Source organism: Gavia stellata, chromosome 3 (assembly GCF_030936135.1).
Source record: "Gavia stellata isolate bGavSte3 chromosome 3, bGavSte3.hap2, whole genome shotgun sequence".
Taxonomy (NCBI): Eukaryota; Metazoa; Chordata; class Aves; order Gaviiformes; family Gaviidae; genus Gavia; species Gavia stellata.
The window spans coordinates 98,033,551-98,056,884 of record NC_082596.1 but is presented as its reverse complement, the minus strand read 5'-3'; the positions used below and the strand labels follow the sequence as shown (position 1 = coordinate 98,056,884).

The window sequence follows — 23,334 nt, the reverse complement described above, 5'->3', positions numbered from 1 at the left end:
AACACACCTTTTATCAGGACCTTCTCTCCTTTTCTCATAGAAGAAAGATATGCTACACATTTTCTGTTTGTCTAACAGCATCCATGGCACAGTTGTGCCATTTTAAAGAAAAAAATAGTTGCACAAGATGCTGTCTATGGGATATCCACTTTACCAACTGTGCTAGCAAGAGAAATAGAAAAGGTGATCCTCACTGGCATGGCTACGAGGCTAGACACGCACGCCTACACCTTTAGAAGCAATGCACTAATGCCTGCTTTGTTCACGAGAGACGATTTTACTATTTCCAGCCCTTTCCTGGTTAACACCACATTAGTCAAATCTTTGTCAGCCACATCAGAAGCCATGCCTAAGAGAGCTACTTACCTCTTTCAGCCATTTTCAACACCAAATCAAGACATTACAGCATGGCTAATGCCCATGCATCACTGTTAACCCTGACAAGAATGCCCTGAAAGGACCTGCGATGGAAATACCGCTAGCGTGCACTAATCTTTGAATAGCTGAGCTCTTCCAGTACCACAGATGGTAGGAAAAATAGCTGTATTTGCCCCCATTGCTAACACCAATGTAAGACCAGAATAGTGCAAGAACAATAGTGTTCAAAGTGCAGTGAAACAGAGAGAGGGGCCTTAAGGACTTGCCTACATAAAGATTAAAAACAAGACAAAAGCCACCTCTGACTCATGTATTTGAAATACAGACAGAATCCTCATCAAAATATGACTGCCCTGACTATGGGCTCTGCCTAACAAAGCGTGACAGATCAAACATGGGCAGCGGCAGAGGCCAGCACCTCTCTCACTTCCCTCGCTGCTCCTGCGCTGAAGGTCCGAGCCCCCAGAAGGAGGGTGTCCGTGCTCCGGCATCCCATTTTGCTATTTAAACCACAAGAAGTGGGGCGGCTGAGGCCTTGGGCACGCATTTGTTTCAGCCAGCTCACCTACCGGGCACAGCAACCTCTGACAGAGGAGCAGAAAGCTGAAGGACCTTAACTTTCTAAACTGAGAGTGCTGCTACTTTCCACATCTCTGTGGCCTCCAGCTGAGTGGGCACAAGACTAGACCCACAGCAGTCTTGAAGAGGTTCATCCCATCCTGCTTCAGCTGCCCACGCTGGTCCGGAGATGGCAACTTGTCTTGGCAGCCTTTTGGGATCCCCGAGGCCAGGCACTCTGTTTTAAACCAGTACGGAGAAAAGTGCAACAACACAAAGCGACCCAAACAGATACAGGATCGCAGTGATGGTCTTCATGCCTAACATGGTTTAATACAACTGCTTCAATCACAACTGGCTGCTCCTTAGTCTAGGCAAATTTGGGTGCGTCATCGTGGCATGAGCTCGGTGCCCCAGTATCCAAAGTCTGGTCCATGCTGGGCACCCAACTTACCCTACCATTGCAACAACAGAACTGGTGGTTACTTTCAGACAGAACAGGACAACTGGAAAAAAAAATTAAAAAATGCCTTTGATTTGAAGGCCAGAAAAGAAACGAGTTTTATTTGGGGATTTTTTTTTTTCCTCCTTTGTTTGGTTTTTAACCAGTACCTGAACAGTGCTCTTTACATTAGCTGTCTCAGAGGCCCAGTCCCACAGTATCTCTGTCGGAGTTTTACGGGAACAGCAGTGGAATTAAAGGTCTGCAGTACTGAAAAGGCCAATGGAAGAGCTAGGTGCCATTTTCTGTGGTATACCATCATCACTCAAGTAGGAAGACAACTTGCAGCCGATTGCCAGGAAGCTCTTTGGACTGACTTTCTAATATGTGCAAAAAAAAGCATCATAGCCTTTTGCTAGCTCTGCTGTTTAAAGATAGACAGCACTACATATGACTTTTTCTTTTGCAATAAGACGACCATAATTCACATTTAATATGCTGCAAAGTCATCTGCCTTCCAAGTACAAGAGCATGTTCTGCTGAAAGTCACTGCTGTTAGGTCAAATTTAAACTCAATATTGCAGGACAGATATTACATTGCTATTAATAATAAATAATCATGATAATGTTTTCCCTTAATAGAGCATCTCATCCCAAAGGATCCTAACCACTTTACAAACTCTGGACCAAGTCCTGTCCATGGCTACAACCCTGTAAACTCTGCCTGATTCACATGGGTGCAGAGGAATGTAGAAATTAATTACAGATTGCATCAGATCTGTGAATTACTTCACTGCAGCTGATGTTCCTCCCACTTCAGGGGTTGATCCAGAGGTACATTGCCAGTGCTTTAACAAGGGGTTCTCAAAAACATCGTCCGGACAGCAGGCCTGTACTGCAAGCCTGTGCGATGCCCGTGATTCCTGGGAAGGGGTGGGAGGGTGAGGATCTGAACAGTACTATTTACATTTCTCTCTAAATAAAGATGTTCCCTCATGACCACAATCAAGTATAGAAGCAGCACAGGCCAGCAAACACATTTAAGTGCTTCTAAGGGGAACAACCTCTGGAGGGCTGGGAAAGTCATACTCTGTATAGTCCCCAGGCAGAGTAGACTCCTACCATGTGCTACTACAATATAAACATTTAAAAAAGTAATACTATGTAGACATAGTTGTGAACACGTGCAGTGAATATTCAGGACACAGCTCAGCATTCCTGTCCTTAATTTAAGGTTAAAGAGTAAGCAAAACCACTGTAATTACAATGAAGGGTAACATCTCCAGAGACATGCTTTAAAAAACATCTGGCACTCAACTCTTCCCAAAAGCAAAACGTTTGCTCCCCAGAAACATTTATGTGAACCTCAGGAATAAGTTCTCTTTAGCCGAATTGACTTGACTCAAGCACCAACAGGACCAGAAACTCAGAAATAGCTGTGACTTCCCCTTCAACATAGGGATGAAATGTCATCAAGGACCTCTCAGCATCACCGGCAGTAAATCACTTCACCTGATGTGGCAGCTATTTGGTCACACTGGGCAAATGTTTAAGTCAGGATCTGAAGAATGTCATACTGTATTGAACAAGGGAGAGGGATTATACTGTGAAAAGTCATGCACTGACAATTTTGAACTAGGTGGAGGGTGACATTGCCTGTACCAGCAACTCTTCTGATGCTGAGCACGAATAGGGACTCTGGTGGCATATTGTGTCCCCGCATGCAAACACATCTCTGTGTGTGGACTGGATATGATTGTATTGCCAATGCATGCAGGCAGGGGAAAAGCAGACCACTTCCAGCAAACGCACCAAACCTTTCAGCTCAGTAAGAAGGGAAAACACCCTTATTCAACACTAGGACTCTCTTCTACACTTACCCAAATACTCAACCATTGATCTTTCTTGACCACCAAGTAGCAAGTCAATAGGGACATTAGTTTCGCATTAGGCAAGCGCTCAGCAGCCACAACTACAGGAAGAGGTACAAACAGCAATAAACAAAAAAAGCTCCTAAGCGAGCAGGATAGACCAGAGGCAGGAAAGAGAAAGGGTCGATCAGCTCCATTTTGTAGAAGCGAACAGGGAATTTGATTCCTTTCACACAGAAGTGACAGAGGCCATCAGCATATTTCACATAAAACACCACAGGTTTTATTCGGGCTTTTGATCATTGTTCGAACCAGCCTAGTTTCCAATTCTCTTGAACTTAGTCTGTTCCAGAGACTTGCCCAACATTGGTCTAGCTCCTAAGAAAACTGCCATACAGAGTCAGACCCGGCTCACGATCCTGTTTCTAACAGAGGTGAGCAGCAGAGCCTTAGAGGAAAATTTAACAGGGCAAGTTTAAAGGCATATTTCTCCCATGTTCTCCCCCGCCCAGCTTCCAGGAAGCCACAGTTCGGGGACTTCCCCAGCTGGGGCGTGCATTCACACATTTGTGTTTTAATAGCAGTTGATGGGCCACCATGCCAAAAATATGTTTAGAGCAGCAATACGTCTACATGTCAGTTGTACCACTGAAAACAAAGCAACTGAGTTTTTCGCATCGCATGGTCCGAGTTAAACAAAGCTGCAGGGATACCTGTTCCACACCACCTTCATCTCCGGAGTCCACGTCAGAAATCGGCCAGAGAGGATTTGAACACGCTGCAAATTCAGAGTGTAAACACAGCTCTAGACGAATGACAGAAACACCACCAACTGCTTCCCTGGGCTTTTACTTTTTAATAATGAAACCTCCTCAAATGAAAACACAGCTTTGGGCAACAAGCCAATTTATAATAAAATACAGGTACAAAAGAAAAGTTGGTCCCTGTCTCTTCCCAGGCCAGATATGCCTCCCCTCATACGCAAGCCAGACCTGGGTGTATTAACTAACAACCCATGTCTTTCCCAACCTTCTCTGCTGCGACGCAGGGCATCATGTTTAGTTCTCCTGAAGCCTCCATCTGTGAGTAAAACCGCTGGTATCCCTGTCTACGTCCTATCACCAGCTGCTGCGTAGCGTTTCTTGTGTGAAATCTCAAGAGAAAAAAAAAAAAATCAATCAAGTTTAAAAAGAGAAAAAAGGTAAGACCCATATCCTTTCCTTATCATAGTAAGGAATGCTTTTCCAGCTTCTTTCCTCAATCTATACAATGTTGCCCCTGCTTATCAGAGGCTTTTGAAACCCCCACTTGATGAATGCAATTGCACTCCTCCTCCCCTCAAAACAGAAAATCCAGTGATTAAAGCAAAATAATCACTCCCTGGCACAGCAGCTCCCAAGCCACGAAGCACAAGCAGGACCAGGAGAAGGAGCTGCCTGGGAGGAAGAAGGAGCAGGGAGGTATTCCTCTCAGTAGTTTGGGAACCGCTGCTCTAGCTCCGTGTTTGCACCTGTATGAACATGCAAGAATTTTCATTGTTACAGATCCAATGCCTGAATTATAAAAAACAGAAACCAAACAACCCAAACTGTAAAAGTTTAACTCTGAAATAACTGGGGGAAGAGTTACTTATAGTCCAAGAGACATTTCTGTAAATAATAATCCTTTAAGTAACACACTAAAAAAACCATGTTATGACATGTTGCACATTATCACCTCATAACATGTTTAATCCCTACGCTTAATGAACCATTCCATACATTTTCGCCCACATTTTACTACCACTGCAACATGCATTGGGGAATGTGAGGAAACCAAATTACTTAGAGGTGAAAGGGAGCTGGGAATGAAACAGTACCAATCAATAGGGAGAAAACACCTTTTTTTTTTTTATTCCAGTCTGTTGCTAGCAGATTGCATCAGCAAGTTATCAGTAACATCTCAGCTACATCAATTCTCAGCATCATTCATAAATTCAGCACATGTTCAGGAACAGATTCCTGCCCCCCTCCCTTCTTTGGCTGCAAATACTCAGAGAGGGCCAAAACATAATGTTACTTTAAGCCCTCCGGAAAAATCATACCAATTGTGTTTCTTTGTTTTTTTCAGAAATTTTGTTCTTGCACCAGATGCCTGGTGTCTGCCTGAAACCTCAGGGGACTCTGCCTCCAGGAGCCCAGGCAAGCCGGGGCACTTCCAAGAGCAACACCTGCAGGAAAGTGTGTCACAGGAAAACTGACACAATTGTCACCAAATTCATGTGTGTCAAACATGAAACCTCATTACCCTGATACCGTTTTTCATTTATGTTTTGCGGGTTATGTATTTCTACATTACAAATCCATTCACGCATCATTTTGACAAGCAAGTCAGGCTTCTGGTGCAAGCGTTGTATGTTGAGGAAGAAGTCAAAAATGTATTGTAATATATTGACAAACAAATTCTCTGACTCAAAGACAAGCATTTCCAAGTACAGAAAGCACTGAGCAAGGTTTCCAGACAAATGCCTACACTACACTTAAGGTTTTTCAGGTGCTGCCTTCATTCCCTTAATCGCTTAAAGGTTGAAAACACTAGCTGGCTGCGATATTAGCAGTGTTTGAATGGTAACTAATTCTAACGAGTACGCCAGTAGCAATGTAACACTACGACGTGCCCCACACATTTATGAGGCCGAAAGCGATAGCAATCAGCCTACATAGCTGCAGCCCCAGAGCCAAACCAGCCTCCCTGACTTGTTAACCTCAACGCGCTCTGCAACAAAGATGACTCACAGCATTTTCCCCTCACTTTTACCCTTTCCCACCTATATTTGTAGGGACAGATTAAGGCTTTCTCACTCCGGAGGGTACTGCCACTTAAAACCATCGGAAAACAAGTGCTTAAGGACCCGAGATGGGGAAGCTGAAAGAGCAGAGCCCACTTAGAGAAAGCAAGATGCAGCCCATTTTTGCACGCCTGAAACCAGAGAAGCTTACGACTGTGCATGCCTGGTTTCTCAGTCCCTCCTTCCCTTTGTACGTGATCTTAATTAAGCCTCGGGTGTGAAGACGTTTCCTCTGCTGTCACCCTTTCCCACCTCCCTCTCCGGTTTGCCGCTGGCGGCCCGGGGCAGCGCCGGCACCCCCCAGCCCCCCGAGCAGCGCGGGTGCCCCCCAACCCGGGAGCGATGCTCAGCTCCCCGCTCCCCTGCCAGGCGCGGATAGAAACCGCCTGGCAAACGCGGGCAGGATGCTTGTTTTCTCCTTTTCACCGTGACTTTCTCCGGTTTACCGCGACGCGGATGACACCTGCTCCCCCCCCGGCCGCTCCCCCCGCCGCTGCGTGGGCTGGGGGGCAGGCCCGGCCCTGCCCCGGCTTGCCCGAGCATCCCGGCGGGGCGGGCGCCTGCTGCCGGGGACCGCACCGACGGGGGCCGGGGATGCGGGATATCGCAGCGGGCTGCCGCAGCGCCATCCCCCGCCGCCCCTCGGCCTGCTACAGCGGGGAGCGCCGGGCAGCCGCCGCTCGGCCAGCCCCTCTCCACATGAACGGGGAAGCGGGGGGGGGGGGAAGCGAAGCAGAGGCAAAACTCCGCGCGGAGGTGGGGTTTCGTTTCATTCAGCCCGAGGCGAGCGCGCAGCCCGAGCCCGGAGCGGGGTCGCCCCCGCCGCCCCCACTCACCCAGGGTCTTGACGGCGACCTGCCGGGTGAGCGGCGGCGGCAAGTTGACGCAGACCAAGTCGACGTCCTGGTGCAGCAGCACCTCGTCGATGCGGCTGGTGTAGAAGGGGACGCTCATCTCCTTGGCCAGCTCCTCCGCCTCCTCGGGCGTGCGGCCCCACAGCGCCTTCACGGCGAAGCCCTCCGCCTTCAGCAGCGGCACGATCACCCGCGCCGTCAGGCCGGTGCCGAACACCCCCACCCCGGGCAGCATGGCGGCGGCGAGGCGGCGGGGGGCGAGGCGAGGCGGGCGGGCGGCAACGGCACGGCACGGCGAGGCGCTCCCTGCTTCCCTCAGCGCCGGCTGGGGCGGGGGGAGGCGGCCGCCGGGCGGGCGGGAGAGGGAGGCAGCCCCCGCTGGCTGCTGCCGCCGCCGCCGCCGGGACCGGGACCAGCCGCCCCCCGCCTCAGCAGCGCCGCAGCCGCCGGCTGCCCCGCCATGCCCGCACCATCACACACGCCTCCGCCGAGGTGCCGGCGCTGCCCTCCCTTAACGGACGCGGGGCGGGCAGGGATAACCGCCCTCCCCCGGCGGAGGCGGCCAACAAGTGCGGGGGGGGCGGGGGAAGGGGGGGGGGGGGGAAACGACGGCGGCGCGGAGCTCAGCGCCGCTCCCCTGCCATCTTCGCCGCGGGCGCCCGCTCGCCGCGGGGAGGGCGGGGCCTCGCTCTCACCTCCCGGGTGTTCCTGCACCGCCCGCCCCGCCCCCGCCGCACCATTGGCCGCCGCCCGCCCCGGCCCCGCCCCGGCCCCGGCACGGGCGGGCGGTGCAGCGCTGCGGGGCGCCCCCTGGGAGCCGGCGGGCGCCGCCTCGCCCGCCCCGCCGCCGGCAGCCCGGTGTACCCCGGGTTAGGGGCGGGCGGCGGGCTCCCGCGGCAGCCCTCGCCCCGTAGGTGCGCTCTCAGGCCCCGCGGGGGTTTCCCGTCCGCCTGGCGGCTGGCTTTCGGGGTCCCTCCCCCCGCGCCGCCGGGCACGGGAGGCCACCCGCGTCGTCCCCCACGGGAGGGCCGCGGAGGGGCCGTGGTGATGGGCCGCCGTGGGGGTCACGGCCGGCAAAGGCACAGGAGGGCTGGGAGAGTCACAGCGGCAAACTGGCAAGAGCTGGTCACATCTGTTGGCCTTCGGTCCGTCTCCTCCTGTGGCAGTTCTCCAGAAATTTGGTGGCCTGTGACAGTTCTCCAGAAATTTGGTGGCCTGAAGCACGAGGGGAGCTGCCCTGAACCCCAGCACCCGCCGTGCGCAGCCTCGCACCCTGGCTCGTGCCCCGGGGAGCGCCCCGCACGCCGGGCCGGCCGGGATGCCCAGCCAAGGTCCCCACCACCCGTCCCGTGCCAGGCAGTCGCTCGTTCGCACAAACGTCATGTCTCTTCGTGTCTCTTCGTGTCTCTTCGGCTTTACTGGTGACGTTGGTCCCCGTTGGAGGGACTGGCCAGTGGAATCCGGCACTGCGGAAGATCAAACCCTCCAGCACCGCTGCGGTGCCTCGTTGCCAGCTCCTGTTCTTCCCACCTTTGCCCCTGGCCAAGCTGAAGGATGGGCCTCCAGAGCCGTGCTCCCACCGAGCCGGGGGCTGCCAGGTGGGCCCAGGAGCGGCCAAGGACCGCAGCGCCCTTCGGCCCCGCACGGATCTGTGCAGAGCTCGTTCTCACGGAGGTGAACCTCCGCCCCGGCTCTGCGCACAGGTCAGCTGCTCTGAAAGTAGGGTACGCCGGTGAGTGCCGCACGGTTGCACTGCTGTCCGTCTCACTCTTAAAAAAAAATAGATTATGGAACTTCCTGATTCCAACTGAAGGATAAGAATAAGGATGTTTTTCCACATGTCTTTTTTACCAGTTCCTAGGAGAAAAGAAGTGTAAGGAAGGAAAGGAAGGAAGGAAGGAATGAGAAGAAAGGAAAGGGGAGAGGAAAGGGAAAAGGAAAGAAAAGATAAAAGAAATTGCAAACCTTTCCTGTATGGGACTCCTGGAAATGTGCCGGGGACAATGTTGTAAACGTAATCCACCAGTGTTCAAAAAACCAGGCTTGGAAGCCAGCACTCCTTTCCCATATTCTGTAAAAAGGTGGGGTCTTTTTTTTTTCCTGCCACCATCTCACAGCAAACACTTCTTTATTAGAAAAAGCACAGACGCTGAAAGGATGGCCGCAAGTTAAACATGTTTTGCTTTCCATGCACTATTAGCGCTGAAGCAAAGGAGATGGATACTCTTTGGCTTCTAACATTTGAAACATAATCCAGATCCATTTGTCAAATAACCACAGGGGTATTACCTTTCTTTAAACTACAAAGATTGCGTTGGGGCTCTCCATCAGACGTTCAAACCTGTTTATACAGGGTGTTCCCAGGATGAGCAATTTGGAATATCTTTCTTGTCTTAGTTGCTTGTCTGCGCATAATAATAAACCCCAAGAAAATAGCCAGGTTACAGGGAAAGGGTAAATATGTGAAGGTCAAAGAGAAATAGATGCTGTGTGCATATTTAGTAATTATACAGTTTCTATTATTTTAGTAGGCACAAGCCACTTTATGAAGATCTATGTAAGGTCATTTTTTTGAGAAATTTTCAGTAAGGCATATGAAATGGGAATTAAGGACTAGGGAATGACATTATTACACTCTGCTAAGTCCATTGTTTTCCTAGAGAGAATTTTTCCTTGCTTTACTTTTTACAATGTATTTTTTTTCCCCAGTAAGGTTAACATAGCTTTGCAGAGTTAAGTTGAGCAAATGGCGCCTAGCTCCAAGCTGTCCAGTAGCCAAGTCAACCTCTGAACACATTACAACGCCAAATCTGAATTACTGCATCTGCAGCGGTGCTGCATTCCCCCTCATTTGTTGCAGGGACTTTTGGGGACATACCCCATACCGTTTGTACTGGAGTAGGGTGCGATTCTTTCTCAATTGTGTGAAATAGGGCCACCATGCTACGCTTGCCAGTCCTTGTGAGCACCCAGATGGACTGAGGGAAGCCGATGAAGGACAGCAGCCTTTCACTAATGCAGGCCATGTCCTCACCGTGATGTAGGCGACCGCAAACACGAGCGAAAACAGAATCGGTGCTCAAATCCACATCACTAGTGCTTCCAGTTACTCCTGACTTGAAGTACTATCAAATCTGGGCAAGATTTTTTGTGCAAAGCAAAAAAGGTTAAGGCGGCAGCAAAGTGCTTTTGCTTTGAAGACGTGTCTAACCAGGACTGAGGTTCCCTGGGCTGTGTGTATTTAACTATGAAGCCTCCGGTGTTCTGTGTAGATCTTTCCACTTCTAAGCCTGCCGGCCCTGTCAAGAGAGCTTGCATTTTGTTCTTCAGGTTGACAAAGCTTCCTTCAAGGAAGACACACACACACAGATTTCTCTCACAGAGACATTCATTTTGTTCTTTCTTGATGTTTTTCTTAGCCTGAAATAATTTATTAGCATAAAGTTGCACATAGAAAAAAAACATAAAAGTCTCATACATCCTTTTTCTGTTTCTAAATTCTCTAAATGAAAGCAACCAGCAGGAAACTAATAAAAGTGTTGCAGTCACAATTTCGCTCTTTCTACATATTTCAGTTGAGTTTTGCAGCTCCGGGCCATTATATCGTACAATGTACATATAGGTGTAACTTTATGTGAGAAATCCTAACTTAATAGCTCTTCTACAGAATTCTGATACGGTTGTTTGAATAGATTTGAAACTCTCTTCTCAGTTGGATTTCATATATTGTATGAAGTTCTTTCTGAGAACTGTATTGGCTTCTTCTTAAATAAATGTTGAGATTGCAAAAGTCAGAAATCCTTGATTTTTTTTACTTTTTATTTAACTATTTTCATTTAACTTTTATTTAGCTTTGTATTTAGTTTTATTATTATTATTAAAGTATCCAGTAAATTGAAAGTACTAGATATAAAAGGATATGTAAGAGATATAAAAGGATCAGTTAAGCATACATGACGTGCAAATACTTGTTATCTGTTGGCGTAAGTAAAACACAGAAAGTTGGTGGTCTTCCAGTTACAAACAACACTTAGCGGATAAAAGTCCTCAAGTTACTTTCCAAATGTGTGAAGGTGTCTTCCCACATATTGCAGAGGTTTCTATCTAGAGCCCGCTGCACTCAACAGAAAGATGAAGATCCGCCTGATAGAGTACTAGGATCCCACGCTGTTTCTTTCTTACTTCTCTGTACTTAAAAGAAAATCTGGACTTTTTCAGACTTTCTTAACATTTATCCTGTCAGACTTCACAGCTGCGTTTCTCAAACCTCTCATACATCAGTCTGAACAACAAGGGAAAGAGCTGAATAATACATAGCTTCAGTGAAATCCTGAAATGGAGCTTACTGTCTCTCCAAATACTTCTCAAGTTCCAGGATTTTAAGATTAATTAGCTAATTTCCCATTATATAAATCAGCGTCTTCAAACATGAAGCAGTTGCGAATTTTCATTAACCACTTGGCTCCTTCTGGGGTATGAGGTTTGCGATCACCACTACTGGGCTTCCTTTATGGCTCTGAGACTGAAATTATTTGCATGGAAATAATAGCGCTTCGGAGACGACAAAAAAGTGGTGATTCAGACCTGTCTGGTTCTCCCACTCAGCCGTACTGACTCATCCACAGCTTTAGTATGCAGCACGAGAAAGGATGTGTGAGCGGAGTTGCTCAAGTCCTTTTCTACATCTAATGCCACACAACTGGCCGTTTCTCAGGCCAACAAGAATTTGTTCTTGCAAAGAGCCATGCTCTTCAGTTTAGTGTCTCTTTGAATGCATTTCCACTGAGACAACCCACAGAAGTTCTTGCTCTGGGATCTAAAGGCAGGAACTGCTTTAACATTGGTAGTATTAAATGGTCCAAAGGGCAACGGAGAGAACTAGAGAAAAGAAGACCACATGTGCTAGCAAAGGGTTCAGAATACATTCAGCTGTTCTTCGTTCTGGTCAATGGGAATTGTGCCTGTACGTGGACTCTCTGAGCCTAATCAGTACATTTTCTGAGTTTATTCTTTCCTGGTTTCCAGAGCCTTTCTTTAGAAGATGTGTATGCCAAGTGTGGATGGGCTGAAAGAAAGCCAGCAAGGCTTCAAGAAATGACATGACTAACAAGATACTTCTGAAGGCATTGTTGCTCTGTTTGCTAAGGCATGGAGAAGGACCTAAATAAGTACGTTTTCCACGCTTCAACAATATGGACATCCTATGAAGGAAGATAAAAGTATGTATTCCCACATCACAAGTGGAGAAATGAGGCTCGGGGAAAACAAGCACAATGTTCTCTGTTGGGTCTGCATTTTTGGGGTGCTTGAGAGCAGCTAGGCACCTGAAATGGGGCACTCAGCTGGTAGACACAATTTTGGGCTAGCTGGCTTTCATAAGCTCCTACCAGTCACACTTCAATAAGGTGAGAAAGCAGGTAGAGAACCTGTTAGCAAAGATGGACATAGGATCCCTTAATGAAAGGAAGGAATGGGTGCACGGCTGCATGGGTACAACCACGCCCTGTGAAGGTGTAATACCCGCTTAAAGCTCACATCAGTCATTCCCTCCCGACAGAAACACGGGCGTATGCACCAGGCAGCACACATGCAGGCACGGAGTCATCAGATGTGTCGCATGCTACGCACCTGCGGCTGAAATCCCTGAGATGCCTTCAGCAAATCAGACATACCGGAGACATACCTACAGCACAACACCAGGTATGGGATCTGCACAGGAGGCAGGATTACTGCCCACAATAAATTTAGCTTTCTGTACCTGTGCCTCGGCCGTTTGCTGCTCTGCCTGGGCTCCTGCCAGGCATCCAGGGACCCTGGACAAATGCAATGGACTGGGCAGAAGCAGCTAAAGCTTACTAAGCCACCTTAGCAAATCCATGGTTGCTGAAATATTTAAGTAGACCCATGGAGAAGGGGATTCTCATACTGGCACTTTTCTGGGGAAAAAAAAATAACAGGGTGAATGAGTCGTACAGAAATTCTTAATTCTGAAAAATGTTTTTGAGCCTAAGGAGTAGTTTGTGTAATATCACACTTGTTAAGTGCTGTGCAAATAGCTGTAATACACTGCCGAAGTGATTGTTATTTTAGCAATAGAACATTGCACATTACTTGTAGGGCAGCTGAGATGTTACTTTAGGATGAAAATAGCAGAGAATCATCACTCTATTAGTCATGCAGGAGTGCGTGAAAACGAGCACATGTGATTTCCAAACTTTTCTAAGCCTGCCCATGCAGTGTGGGTTTTGAAAGGGTTCCGTCTCGTAGAAACCCCCTTTTATATGGGAATGTAGTGCAAGACTGCTCTGTGCTGGAGTCAGTCGCCCTATCCTCAAGTGTCCTCTCTCTGAAAGCAGCCGGGACTTCAACGCAACTTGCAAGAAGCCTTAATGGATACAGTGATGGAATAGGTTTTAAAGGAAAAGGTATCCATTGCATGAATAATTTTTAAATGTCAGATACATTAAATACTGCAGATTTGAATAGCCTTGCAGGGTACTGCAAATCAGTTACATTTCACAACGGAAAACCTGCTGCTGTTTAACAAAGGCTCAGTGATTCAGGCAGGGTAGGCAGGAATGTCTGTCTACCTGTTGCAACAAGCCCATGTCCTGTGTGCACTAAGAAGATGCCAAATCCCAGGAGTATCTGTTTCCTGGGAATAGATGAACCCAGCTAATTGCTTCTGGAGAGTGCTCTCTTCTAATGCAGGCTTGTGTCCTGCAGCTGGTCTTTACACATACACTTTTTTATGATACCCAGTACAGACACTTGCACTTTTCGGATGATCTGTCCGAAACCGGATTTGTTAGCTTCCTGGACACGCTGAAATGCCACCCTTCTCTTTCCCCTGCTAGGCTATTGAAGGGAAAGGTACTGAGGCAGGCTATTTATTGCATTACCTACTGAGGTCCCTGCCAGCCTGAAGTCCAATCCTGCCATCCTAGGCAGACTTCCTCATTTGTTTCCACTTCAATTTTGAATTTGGCACATGCATTTGGAGCTCTGGGTTGGTACTGTGATTATTTTTAATCTGAACAAATAAATGCAAGTCAACAAGTCTTCCTTTTTTATGCATTGAGAAAAAAAAAAAAAACAGTGAGAAAAAACATTAGTTAGGTCTACGCCAGTAGCACAAGCAGGGTTAGTGCAGTTTGCTTTCAGACATTGGCGTGCCTCTGCACAGCTATTACTCCCTTAAAATCATGCTCTTTAAGACTGCAGCGCTGTTAAATCTCAGGCTTTAGATTTGTCAACTGTACTGATGCGATCGTGTTGAAGTCTGGCCTGCATTGCCTGCTCTGTGCCCTTGCTTCATTAAATCAATAATGGTCAACCATGTGTTCTTTATTTGCACAAAGAGTAAATTCAGTCCAGTCCAGTTTCTAGGCTGCTGGCTCTTTGCAAATTCTCCTTTAGCTGCAATAGTAAACCCATTATTTTTGGTTCTTTCTGGAGGTTCTTTCTTCAATCCAGGCGAGTATTGAACCTGTATAATGTCCGTAGAGAAGAAGGTGAGCGTTGTCGTCCTCAGGAAGGCAGCAACGTCTCCTGGTCAGAGCAGGGAGGCCAGTCCATCCCTGGGGTCCCTCGGGTCCCCATCCACACAGGGCGAGGAAAGTATGCTGTCAAGTGCTTCAGGGGATCGGAAACTTGCAGCACTGGTTTTCTTATAACAAAGGAACAATGAGATGGTTTTTTAATTCTCTCCCTCCTAAAAGCCAAAGGTATTTGGTGGCTTTTTCAAAGCTGGAGACTTCCTTCTTGAAATGAGGCTTTATGGCTTCCCCTTCCTCTTCTGCCTTGCCCCGTGCCTGCCGTCATTCAGAACGGGTCCTCCCCTGGCATGCCCGAAGGAACACGGTAAAAGTCAGCGATTTCTGGTATCCAGGCCTGAATCATCACCATTGAAATGAACGGGAGAGAGTGGCTCTCTCATGAAATCTGCAAACCGAGGCAGGCAGCCGGGCACTGGTTTTAATGAGGTTACATTTTTGAGATGTTCTTTGAAATCATAACAGCTAGAGACCAACTCCCAACTCAAGATAAACAGATAATTTCCACACCAGAAATTCCTGTTAATATTTAAGCAAGGCTTAATCTTCCTCTTGAAACGAAAATACGCTCTTTCAAAGGAACTTTATTTAAGAGGAGAATGTTTCTTCAAAAGTATTTTAACAGCTCAGATGATAACTATCATCATCAGGCTTCAGGCATTAATCATTAGGAATAACACAGATACCTAGTATTTTAGGAACTGGTGCAGCAACTGCGGTTTATTAAATAAAACCTCATGAAAGGACTTCATGATTTCTCATCAGAGTGAGGGCTGCAGCAGGGAGCTTCCAGTTGCCACATATCTCACCTATAATGCACAGGATAGTGTTCCAGCTGCATATGTGCCTTTCTGATGTTTAAGACCTTTTAATGTAGGACAAATGACTGAAAGTGGATGAATGAAGATGGCTTAGCAATAGGAGAATTTTTTTTTTTAATGTTAATGAGGCTATGCTATAGCACTCAGCACTTCTAATATTAGAAAAGCATAGCAACAAAGAAAGTAGGACGGCTTTATTAAGGACATTACGGAATCACAAATCTAACGCAGTACACATTGGGCTGTGTCCCACATAGGGTATATGTGGGACACTGTAAAATGTATGACTGTGCTCCTATTGTTCTAACAAGAGACAAGACAAAGGAGGCTGCTGAACACAGCAATGCAATCGCTGGCAACATTCAGCTAAATATCTGTCAGATGCATAATTTTTATCATTTACCATGAAAAGCTAGGTTGGTTTTAATCACATTTACAAACCATTTTATAAATCCAGGGTTAGAGCATTTACCCTCAGACTTTAGACTTAACCGGATTTGATTCCGCAGAGAAAGAGTTTTAAATGTAGTAAACGTTGTGATCGGGCAAGGCTCAAAGGCAAGTCAGAAATAAGCATGAAGCACTTGCCATGAAATCATGCACATCTTGAAAGGAGAGATACTTGCAATATCATTCATTCATTTCACACTTGAAAAAATGCAGGCATTTCAGATCCCCGTCGAAGGAAGGAGAAGCTCTGTGGTTTGAGTGTTGGAATGTGACGTTCTCATCTTTGCATTGTTTTTATCATTTCAGATATCCAATCAAAGAATCACTGTGCCATTCATCTGGCATAGAAAATGGCCCAGAATTAAACTGTGACTCATTTTCATGAAAATTAAGGAGGAGGAAATATTAACTCTTTTCCCACAGCAAATGCCCTAAGCCTAGATTCAAAGCAGTCTCATGTGGATGCAAATCCTGCTCTTCTCTGTGTCAAATAAGCTCAGTCACAAGCCTTTACAATTCTGCAGTTATCCCTTTCATTCAAGGCAGGCAAACCTGCATTGAGTCGGTTCTCCCACATCAGACTTGCAGTAGAGCTAACCAGTAGCTAACAAGTTTTCCCGGCCCCCAATATCATCTCCTATTTCTCTTTATCCCCCGGGCAGCACATCATGCAGTGGTCTTTGATCTGAATGTTGAGGGCTCCCAGCATGCTGCACTCAGCATGTTTATTGGGGGGGGGGGAGGGGGGGGGACCAACCCCAAAAGCAATTCTAAACAGTCTTGGAATAATTTAGAGGCAACAGGGATCAGGGAGTTTGGTAACTTGCACGCACTGCAGCATCCCGGCAGAAGGACTGGGCTGCCCTTGGAAACGCCGCAGACCCCGAGTCCTTCCTATTCCTGGAAGAAGATGTAATTGCAGTGAGTGGTGCGGAGGGATTTTGAAACTCTCCCGCAGGCATCCAAGGGAGTTACGCTGCATTTGGGCTAGGCTGGTTTACTACAAAATGTGGGCAGGACGTGTAACGCTGGAGTGACTCTGAGAGTCAGACAGAAAGGAGGGAAGGAGCAGGTGAGCCCCAGGTGACAAGCACTGTAGCAAATAGCATCTCTTTCCCTGGGCTGAACCGATGCATCAAGGCTGCTTCGCTTTTCATCTCCTGACTCCCCAGGATGCCAAACAACAGCTCTCTGGTTTTCTCCCTTCACATGCTGCAGGTTGCAGTTCTCTGTGTGTCCTAGAAACCTCACGGGACGCAACTTGCCGCTCCACAGAAATCTCGGGCTCTTCCGAGCATTTCTGGTGAGACCTACCTGATGGTTCCAGAGGTATCTCTCCAACATGAGAGATGTGTGGGGAACGTAAGTGGGACAAGACAAGGGTAGCGAGATGGGTGTTTGGAGAGGGGAAAGGCCAGGCAGAAAGCACAAGTGCCTCACTGCTCAGAAAGGTGGTAGAGAGAAACACAAGGCAAAAAGTACATTTTCTGGAACCCCGGTGCGAGGGAGGGCTGGGAGTCAGTGGAGGTGAACCGAAACAGCAGCCAGCAGCGACAGGGTTAGCAGCGTGCCTTCCTCCTCTCTTCCATGACCGCAGAGACATGTAAACTTGCTACCTCCTGTTGGGAAAAGTGAGCTGGGTGGAGCGATTCATATGCATGGGATTTGAACAATCTATTTTAATTGTCAGTTAAAGGAGAAAGCAAGTGACCTTGGTTAAAGTTACCTGGTTTTATTCCTGGTTTGCATTTCTATTTAATAATGTTTCCAAAGAAAGGTTGATTCCTGGCAGTAGGCAAGCACTGAGATTTCTTCTGTAGCACCTGAAGCCTTTTGCTGTATTTCATACTTTCTTGTTTTGCTAACTTAGAATGTGAGATGCATATATTCAAATACTTAAACAACTGAATTTTTTATTCAAATGCTTAATGTTTACCTTTTATTATAATAGAAAAGGGCAAATATTATTTCATGTTTACTAGGTAATTCAATTTTTTTCTTAGTTTTGTTGAATTGCCTTGGGATAGAAATTAGGCTATAATAACATAAAAAAAGGCAGCATTGGTTTTCATCATCAAATGAAGTCACATTAAATGATTTGGATGTGAAAGGACAAGAAGGTGTCAGAACACATTTTGTATTTAAAGTTAACTGAATTATTAAATGAAGAAAATTGTCGTTTGTGAAATAAACTGTTAACCAGTGCTTAAACAGCCTGGAACGAGTAGATCTCAGCCGTGGTGTCTCCCTTTATTCATAGACCGGTGGGCAGGAAAAAGACATTTCCAGCTTTTTTAACCTGTAATTAATTTCTTATTTCTAATGAACCAGCCATTGACCAAGCTAAACCAAAGAACCTGAAATGAAGAATATACGCTTTCCTTACTTGCAATAAAGGCTGCAAGTGAAAAAAGCTTGTTCATCACTTCAATAAGTGGTTGTTCCAGGAGTTTACTTACAGCCCTGGCTCTCCATTTCAGTGCTCTGCCTTTCTTTAAAACCTTGTTAGCAAATGTGTTACTAAAACACTGAGCTCTTAATTTGAGCAAGGGCTGGACCTCAGGTCTTCCCTCCTCCTCACAAGCAAGTGCCCTCTCTTGTGAGCTGCAAGGTCAGAGCTGGCTTAGGAAAGATGCAAATATTCCACAGGGAGTGGGAGGGCTCCATCGGGAGGGAGAGGCTGAGAGCTGCCAAGAGCCTAAACGCAAGAACAACCTCCCAAAAGGTGGGAAACGAGGTTTCCTCTTCCTTCTGGGCAGATGCGGGGGCTGAGTTTGATTCTTCTACAACTCAAACTAATGCCTTAACTGCAGAGTTCATGCAGAAGAGGGAAAATACCAATCGCCTCCCGACTGGCTGGGGGGTAGGTGAGATGAACTTAGACCTGATGAAGACTCCAGATGTGGAACAGGTTGGGAAGCACCGTTTTGGGCACCCTGGTGGCATTATAACACAAGACACGCAGCTCAGCCTTGGCAGAGATGTGCATGTTTTGCTGCATGGACAGCAGCAAAAAGCCATGCATTGAGAGTGATGCTTCCCAAAACCAGAGCAACTTACTTCTTTCGGGAAACAAATCAAAAGGCTAATTTGTGCAGTCACCACAGTGGCTTTTATTTGCAACCAAATACAATTAGGGATGTTCAGTATTTTCCCCATTCTGTCTGTTCATGCTGTTATGTGTGATAATTTCGTTTTGTTTTTAAATTGCGGTGCTTCCACAGATCACCTTCTGATATCTTACAGACTGTTAGTAGTTTCCAGGCTGGGGGTTAAAAAGCTTTGACCCTGGGGACTCAACCATTGGAAAGTTAAGTGCATGGAAGGATTGGGAGCACAGAAGGTTAAAACTGGATTTTGTGACTGCCAAAAAAATATTAAACTCAAGCAGCCATCTCACTCTCCTAAATCTAGCACAGAGTATTTTCCCATGTCACAATCAGCACATCCCAAAACAGAAACCAGATCTTCTGAGTTCCAGCCCAAAACCTCCCCACTGGGCTATGGTTATTGCGTCTGCATTAATTTTGCATTCCCACGTCTGTTAGAAAAGCACAGTTTTAAAGTCTTAAAATCCCAGTGAAACCTTCATTAACACCAAGAAGCTTCCAAGGCATCCTCAACACTGCTGACTGACTCCAAGTTTATGCCTCTTGAATTAGACTTGTCACACAGCTGGCTTATGTTGATCATTTGCAGGAAAGAGGTTTCTCTGGTTTTTTGTAATGCATTGATTAGAACCACCCTGTTTCCACCAGAGGAAGTAGGTGATTCATACCATGGGACCTTCTTTTCCACATAGTTCAGACTCGTTGGTTACTTCCCTCCGCTGGAGGGAACCAAGATTTATTCTGAACAGACAGTCCAACCTCCTGAGAGATCCCTCTGAGGTCAAGGAGACTTCCAGAGGTGCCAGTCTGGCCAAGTTCAGTGCTTGATGCTGTAGAGTGCTTCTAAATTAGACCTCAGCACTGGATAAAGCAAGATACACAATTGAAGATTTGGACTATGCAAACCAAGATGCTGAGGTCAAGATTTCCAGAAAAGAAGATTTCTGGTCTGTCCTGCTGCCCCTGGAAAACATTTTCAGCATTTGTGCTGTGCTTGCTTTCTTGATTAAATACAGAAGTTGCCTGCATGCTCATAAACCTCCAGGGGAGGAGGAGTACTGCTGATTTTTAAAGAGTTTTAAAGAGTTTTAAAAGCGTAAGATGGCCTAATTTCCTCTCATGACTCTCAAATCTCTCTCCTAATTTCCCGTCAAATAACTGCCACATTAATCAAATTGCAACTTGCATGGCAAAATGTGATCTTGCCAGTTTCTGTGCCTGTAACTGTTTAGTGCTCCTTCAACTGAATTCTGAAAGCCTGTTTCAAATGGATGAATTTTTTTACATTCAGTTCATCTTCAAGGTTGGAAGAGCTTTGCTGTGCCCAATATACTGGTATCGAAAAATCTCGGTAGGAGAAGAGATATATACAGTGTACAGTCATTACCCTTTAATCACCCGAGTATGCTGGATTGCCTGAGACAAAACAGAAATTACCGGTGCAGGAACGTCCAATCAATATGTGGAGGAAATTTCTGTGCTCTTCACAGAAGATGCAAGGGAAGAGGAAAGACAAGAAAGAAGAGAGAAGTAGCATTTGCTGCCTTAGAAAAGGAAGATGAAGATGTTCAAAAGAAATGTCAAGTAAGACAGGGAAAGTAGGGAACTTGAAAAAAACTCTGTTTACAAGAGGTCCCCAAAAGAGATGGCATAAAACAAGCACTGAACTGTAAAGTTACCTGGATGACTGGCCTGGCATTTGCTCACTTCATGTTTGCAGCGAGCAAAACTCACAACAGTTTTTGTCAGAAACGCAGTGTGGGGGGCATCTTGTATCTCTCCAGGAATTCACTGTTGCTTCAGAGTTGCACAAGGAACTCTTCTAGTTACCAGAATAGTCATGGAAAAATGCTAAAAAAGTCCTTCTCCCCCACTGCCTCTTTTTAATTGCTCACTGGAAACTTTTCACGCTATCCGTCACACAAGTCCTGTCAAACTTCCCTTCCAAACAAAGCTGGGCTCCGTGCAATTCCCCTAGGAAAGAGGCGAGTTCAATGTTTGTTGCTAGTGAGCAGGACTGAAGAGCATTTTGGTAACCTCCCCTCCATGAAGTATTCATCTTCCTTTGAACTGCAACGAGCTCCCCTCAACATCTGCATCTGGGGAAGAGCAAAGGAGCTGGAGATAACCTCATGCCTGGTGACCGCTCTCCTCCCTTCCCACTGAAATCAAAACCCAGCTCTTTGCAACAGCAGAGGCCCCGGAGAGGCAAAGAGGGGACTGGGGTTCATTCCCCGTCATGAATGGGTCGGCCAGCAGCATGCTGGCGGCAGTGCATGAGGGCTGTGTGAGGGCTCATGAACCCAGAAGTCTCCCAAATCCCTTGGCAGAGGTTTAGCCATGCAACAAAACCCCATCAGTCTTTCCCTTGGCCATGAAGCCCAAGACAGTGTGTTTTCCACATGGGCAGAGGTACCTAGAGGGTACGAACAACCAAAGAAGTGCAGGAGAAGAAGAGGAGCCACAGCTGGGGCACAGCTACGGTGCCTGGATGTCTCCTGCTGCCTTTGCATGGACACCATGGACACCAAATTTGGGGGAGCTTTTTACTTTTATCCAGGATCGTCTTGCCAGGTCGTCTGGCAGACCAGTTGGTGTTTCTGCACGGGAGCTATATCTGGAAATTTTGGGTTTCCCTGGAGTGCAGGAGCTGACCAGACGTGCGCTGGGTGCTTGATAAGCACAGCCCTTCCTGTGCACGAGCACAGCATTGCTATGCGGCCATGCCATAGGTCCAATGCTTCCTGGCGGCACTGTGCGTACCCAGCACAGGGACACCATCTGCATGACACATACACAACACGCTCACGCCTTTCCAGAAATCCGGGGGCTACCCAGGAGGCATTATGTCCCACACGTGGGCATCTTTGTACCCAAAATCTCCTAGGGAGAAACATGACAACCCTCAGCATGGGTCTTCCTCCATCTGCAGAAAGGCTTGGCCGTCCCTGTTGAATGGCCTCTCTGCACGTCCCCGTACCCGTTATTCATCTGGTGTGCAGGCTGTGCTCCAACAGTCTGCATGTGATGCCTCTTCTCAGCCAAGCTAGTGGGAGCTGTGTTCTCCTTTACTTATCTCTGACTGGTTCTTCACCTATTTATTACATAGATCTTAGTGCCTTTTCACTCTGCAGAAATAATTTTTAATGTGCCCATAAGGCTGATTGTATAAGATGCCACATCACAACAAACAAGGCATTTTGTGTTCACGTAATGCCGACCGCTTTTCATCAGCAGGTCCCAAAGCACTTTATAAAGGAGTCTGGCGTCTTTCTCTCCAATTCATGCATGGGGACACCGAGGCACAGGTAGGTGGGCAATCGACGGTCAGTCTCAGCTCAGCAGTGAGTCCAGGGATAGAAACAATTTCTACTCGATTCAAGTTCAATATTGCATAAACACGGGCCCCTGGGGTTAGTTACTAGTGGTTTAAGCCCCTGTTTACCACTTACTTTCATATACCTTGTGTATCTTATACCTTTTCTCTCTGCAGCTGCAGAAGCCCTGTGTTGTACACCTCACCTTTTCCTGCATGGCAAACCAGACAGGAGCCAGCTGACAGCAATCCGCTTCTTCTTTCTAGCACACATGTGATTTCTGATCGAAAGCCAGCAGCTTGGTTGGCAGGAAAAGACTGAAAAATATCATTGCAATTAATGTGGAGAAACTTGAAGCTACAACACTATCGGCAATTCCGCAGAATGAAACATAAAAGTGCAAAAAGACTAAGCGATGCTTTGCAAGCCATATGGGTGTTTTTTTCAGGGACTGCTGGACAATTTTTAATAGACCAGTGGGATGAGCAAATTCCTGTGATTTTAGGGCAGGGTATGGGATGACAGAAAGTCTGCTAGATGGGCATCTCTGGTGGAAAAAGGAAAAGAAAAGGAAGGTGGATATCAGAACCACAGGGGGTTTAATATTGCTGGGTTAATGCAGACAAAAGCTCTTTAATGGCAATCTGCCTGGGTTGGGGTTGCAGAACCTCAGTCAAATTCAGAAGCAGAAGAGTGAGATCAATATAGAGCAGAGTACCAATTAACATCCCTGGTTTTCAAGAGCATCCTTCATTTGTCCTCTAAAATGTCCTTTGTCTCTGCCACAGTTCAATAGACAGCACTGAAATTTCCCTCATAAGTTATGAATCAGGTTGCAGCTAGCAGGAGAAGCAACAACATATACATTAGAAATCTGCGTTAATCATACATAGAAAAGCAACTTCCAAGTTTAAATATGTATGGTTCCTTGCCTTACATCAGAGATTCACTTGAGAAACAGACATGATTTGTTAAGTAAATGCTCTTTTAATTCTCCTCAGAGATATGTTTCCTTAAAATATAGTGTATATCCTTATATATGTAATATGGTCATTTTAGGGAAAATGCAAACAAACTGCACTGAAGACAGAAATGTTTAGATCAGTGTCTTCCTCTGAGAGCCAGGCAGCTGCAGCTCCAGCATCTCTCT

The 23,334-nt window shown here is 46.8% G+C and overlaps 1 protein-coding gene across 2 annotated transcripts in view; it reads right to left on the bottom strand.

Annotated features, from left to right (window-relative positions):
- Positions 1 to 7,165, bottom strand: part of GFOD1 (Gfo/Idh/MocA-like oxidoreductase domain containing 1) — a 70,635-nt gene extending 63,470 nt beyond the window's left edge. For both annotated transcript variants that reach the window (XM_059815453.1, XM_059815452.1), the window contains exon 1: positions 6,913 to 7,165. In XM_059815453.1, the coding sequence (XP_059671436.1) occupies positions 6,913 to 7,165 (253 nt within the window). The remainder of the gene's footprint in view (positions 1 to 6,912) is intronic.
- Positions 7,166 to 23,334: the final 16,169 nt, after the last annotated feature.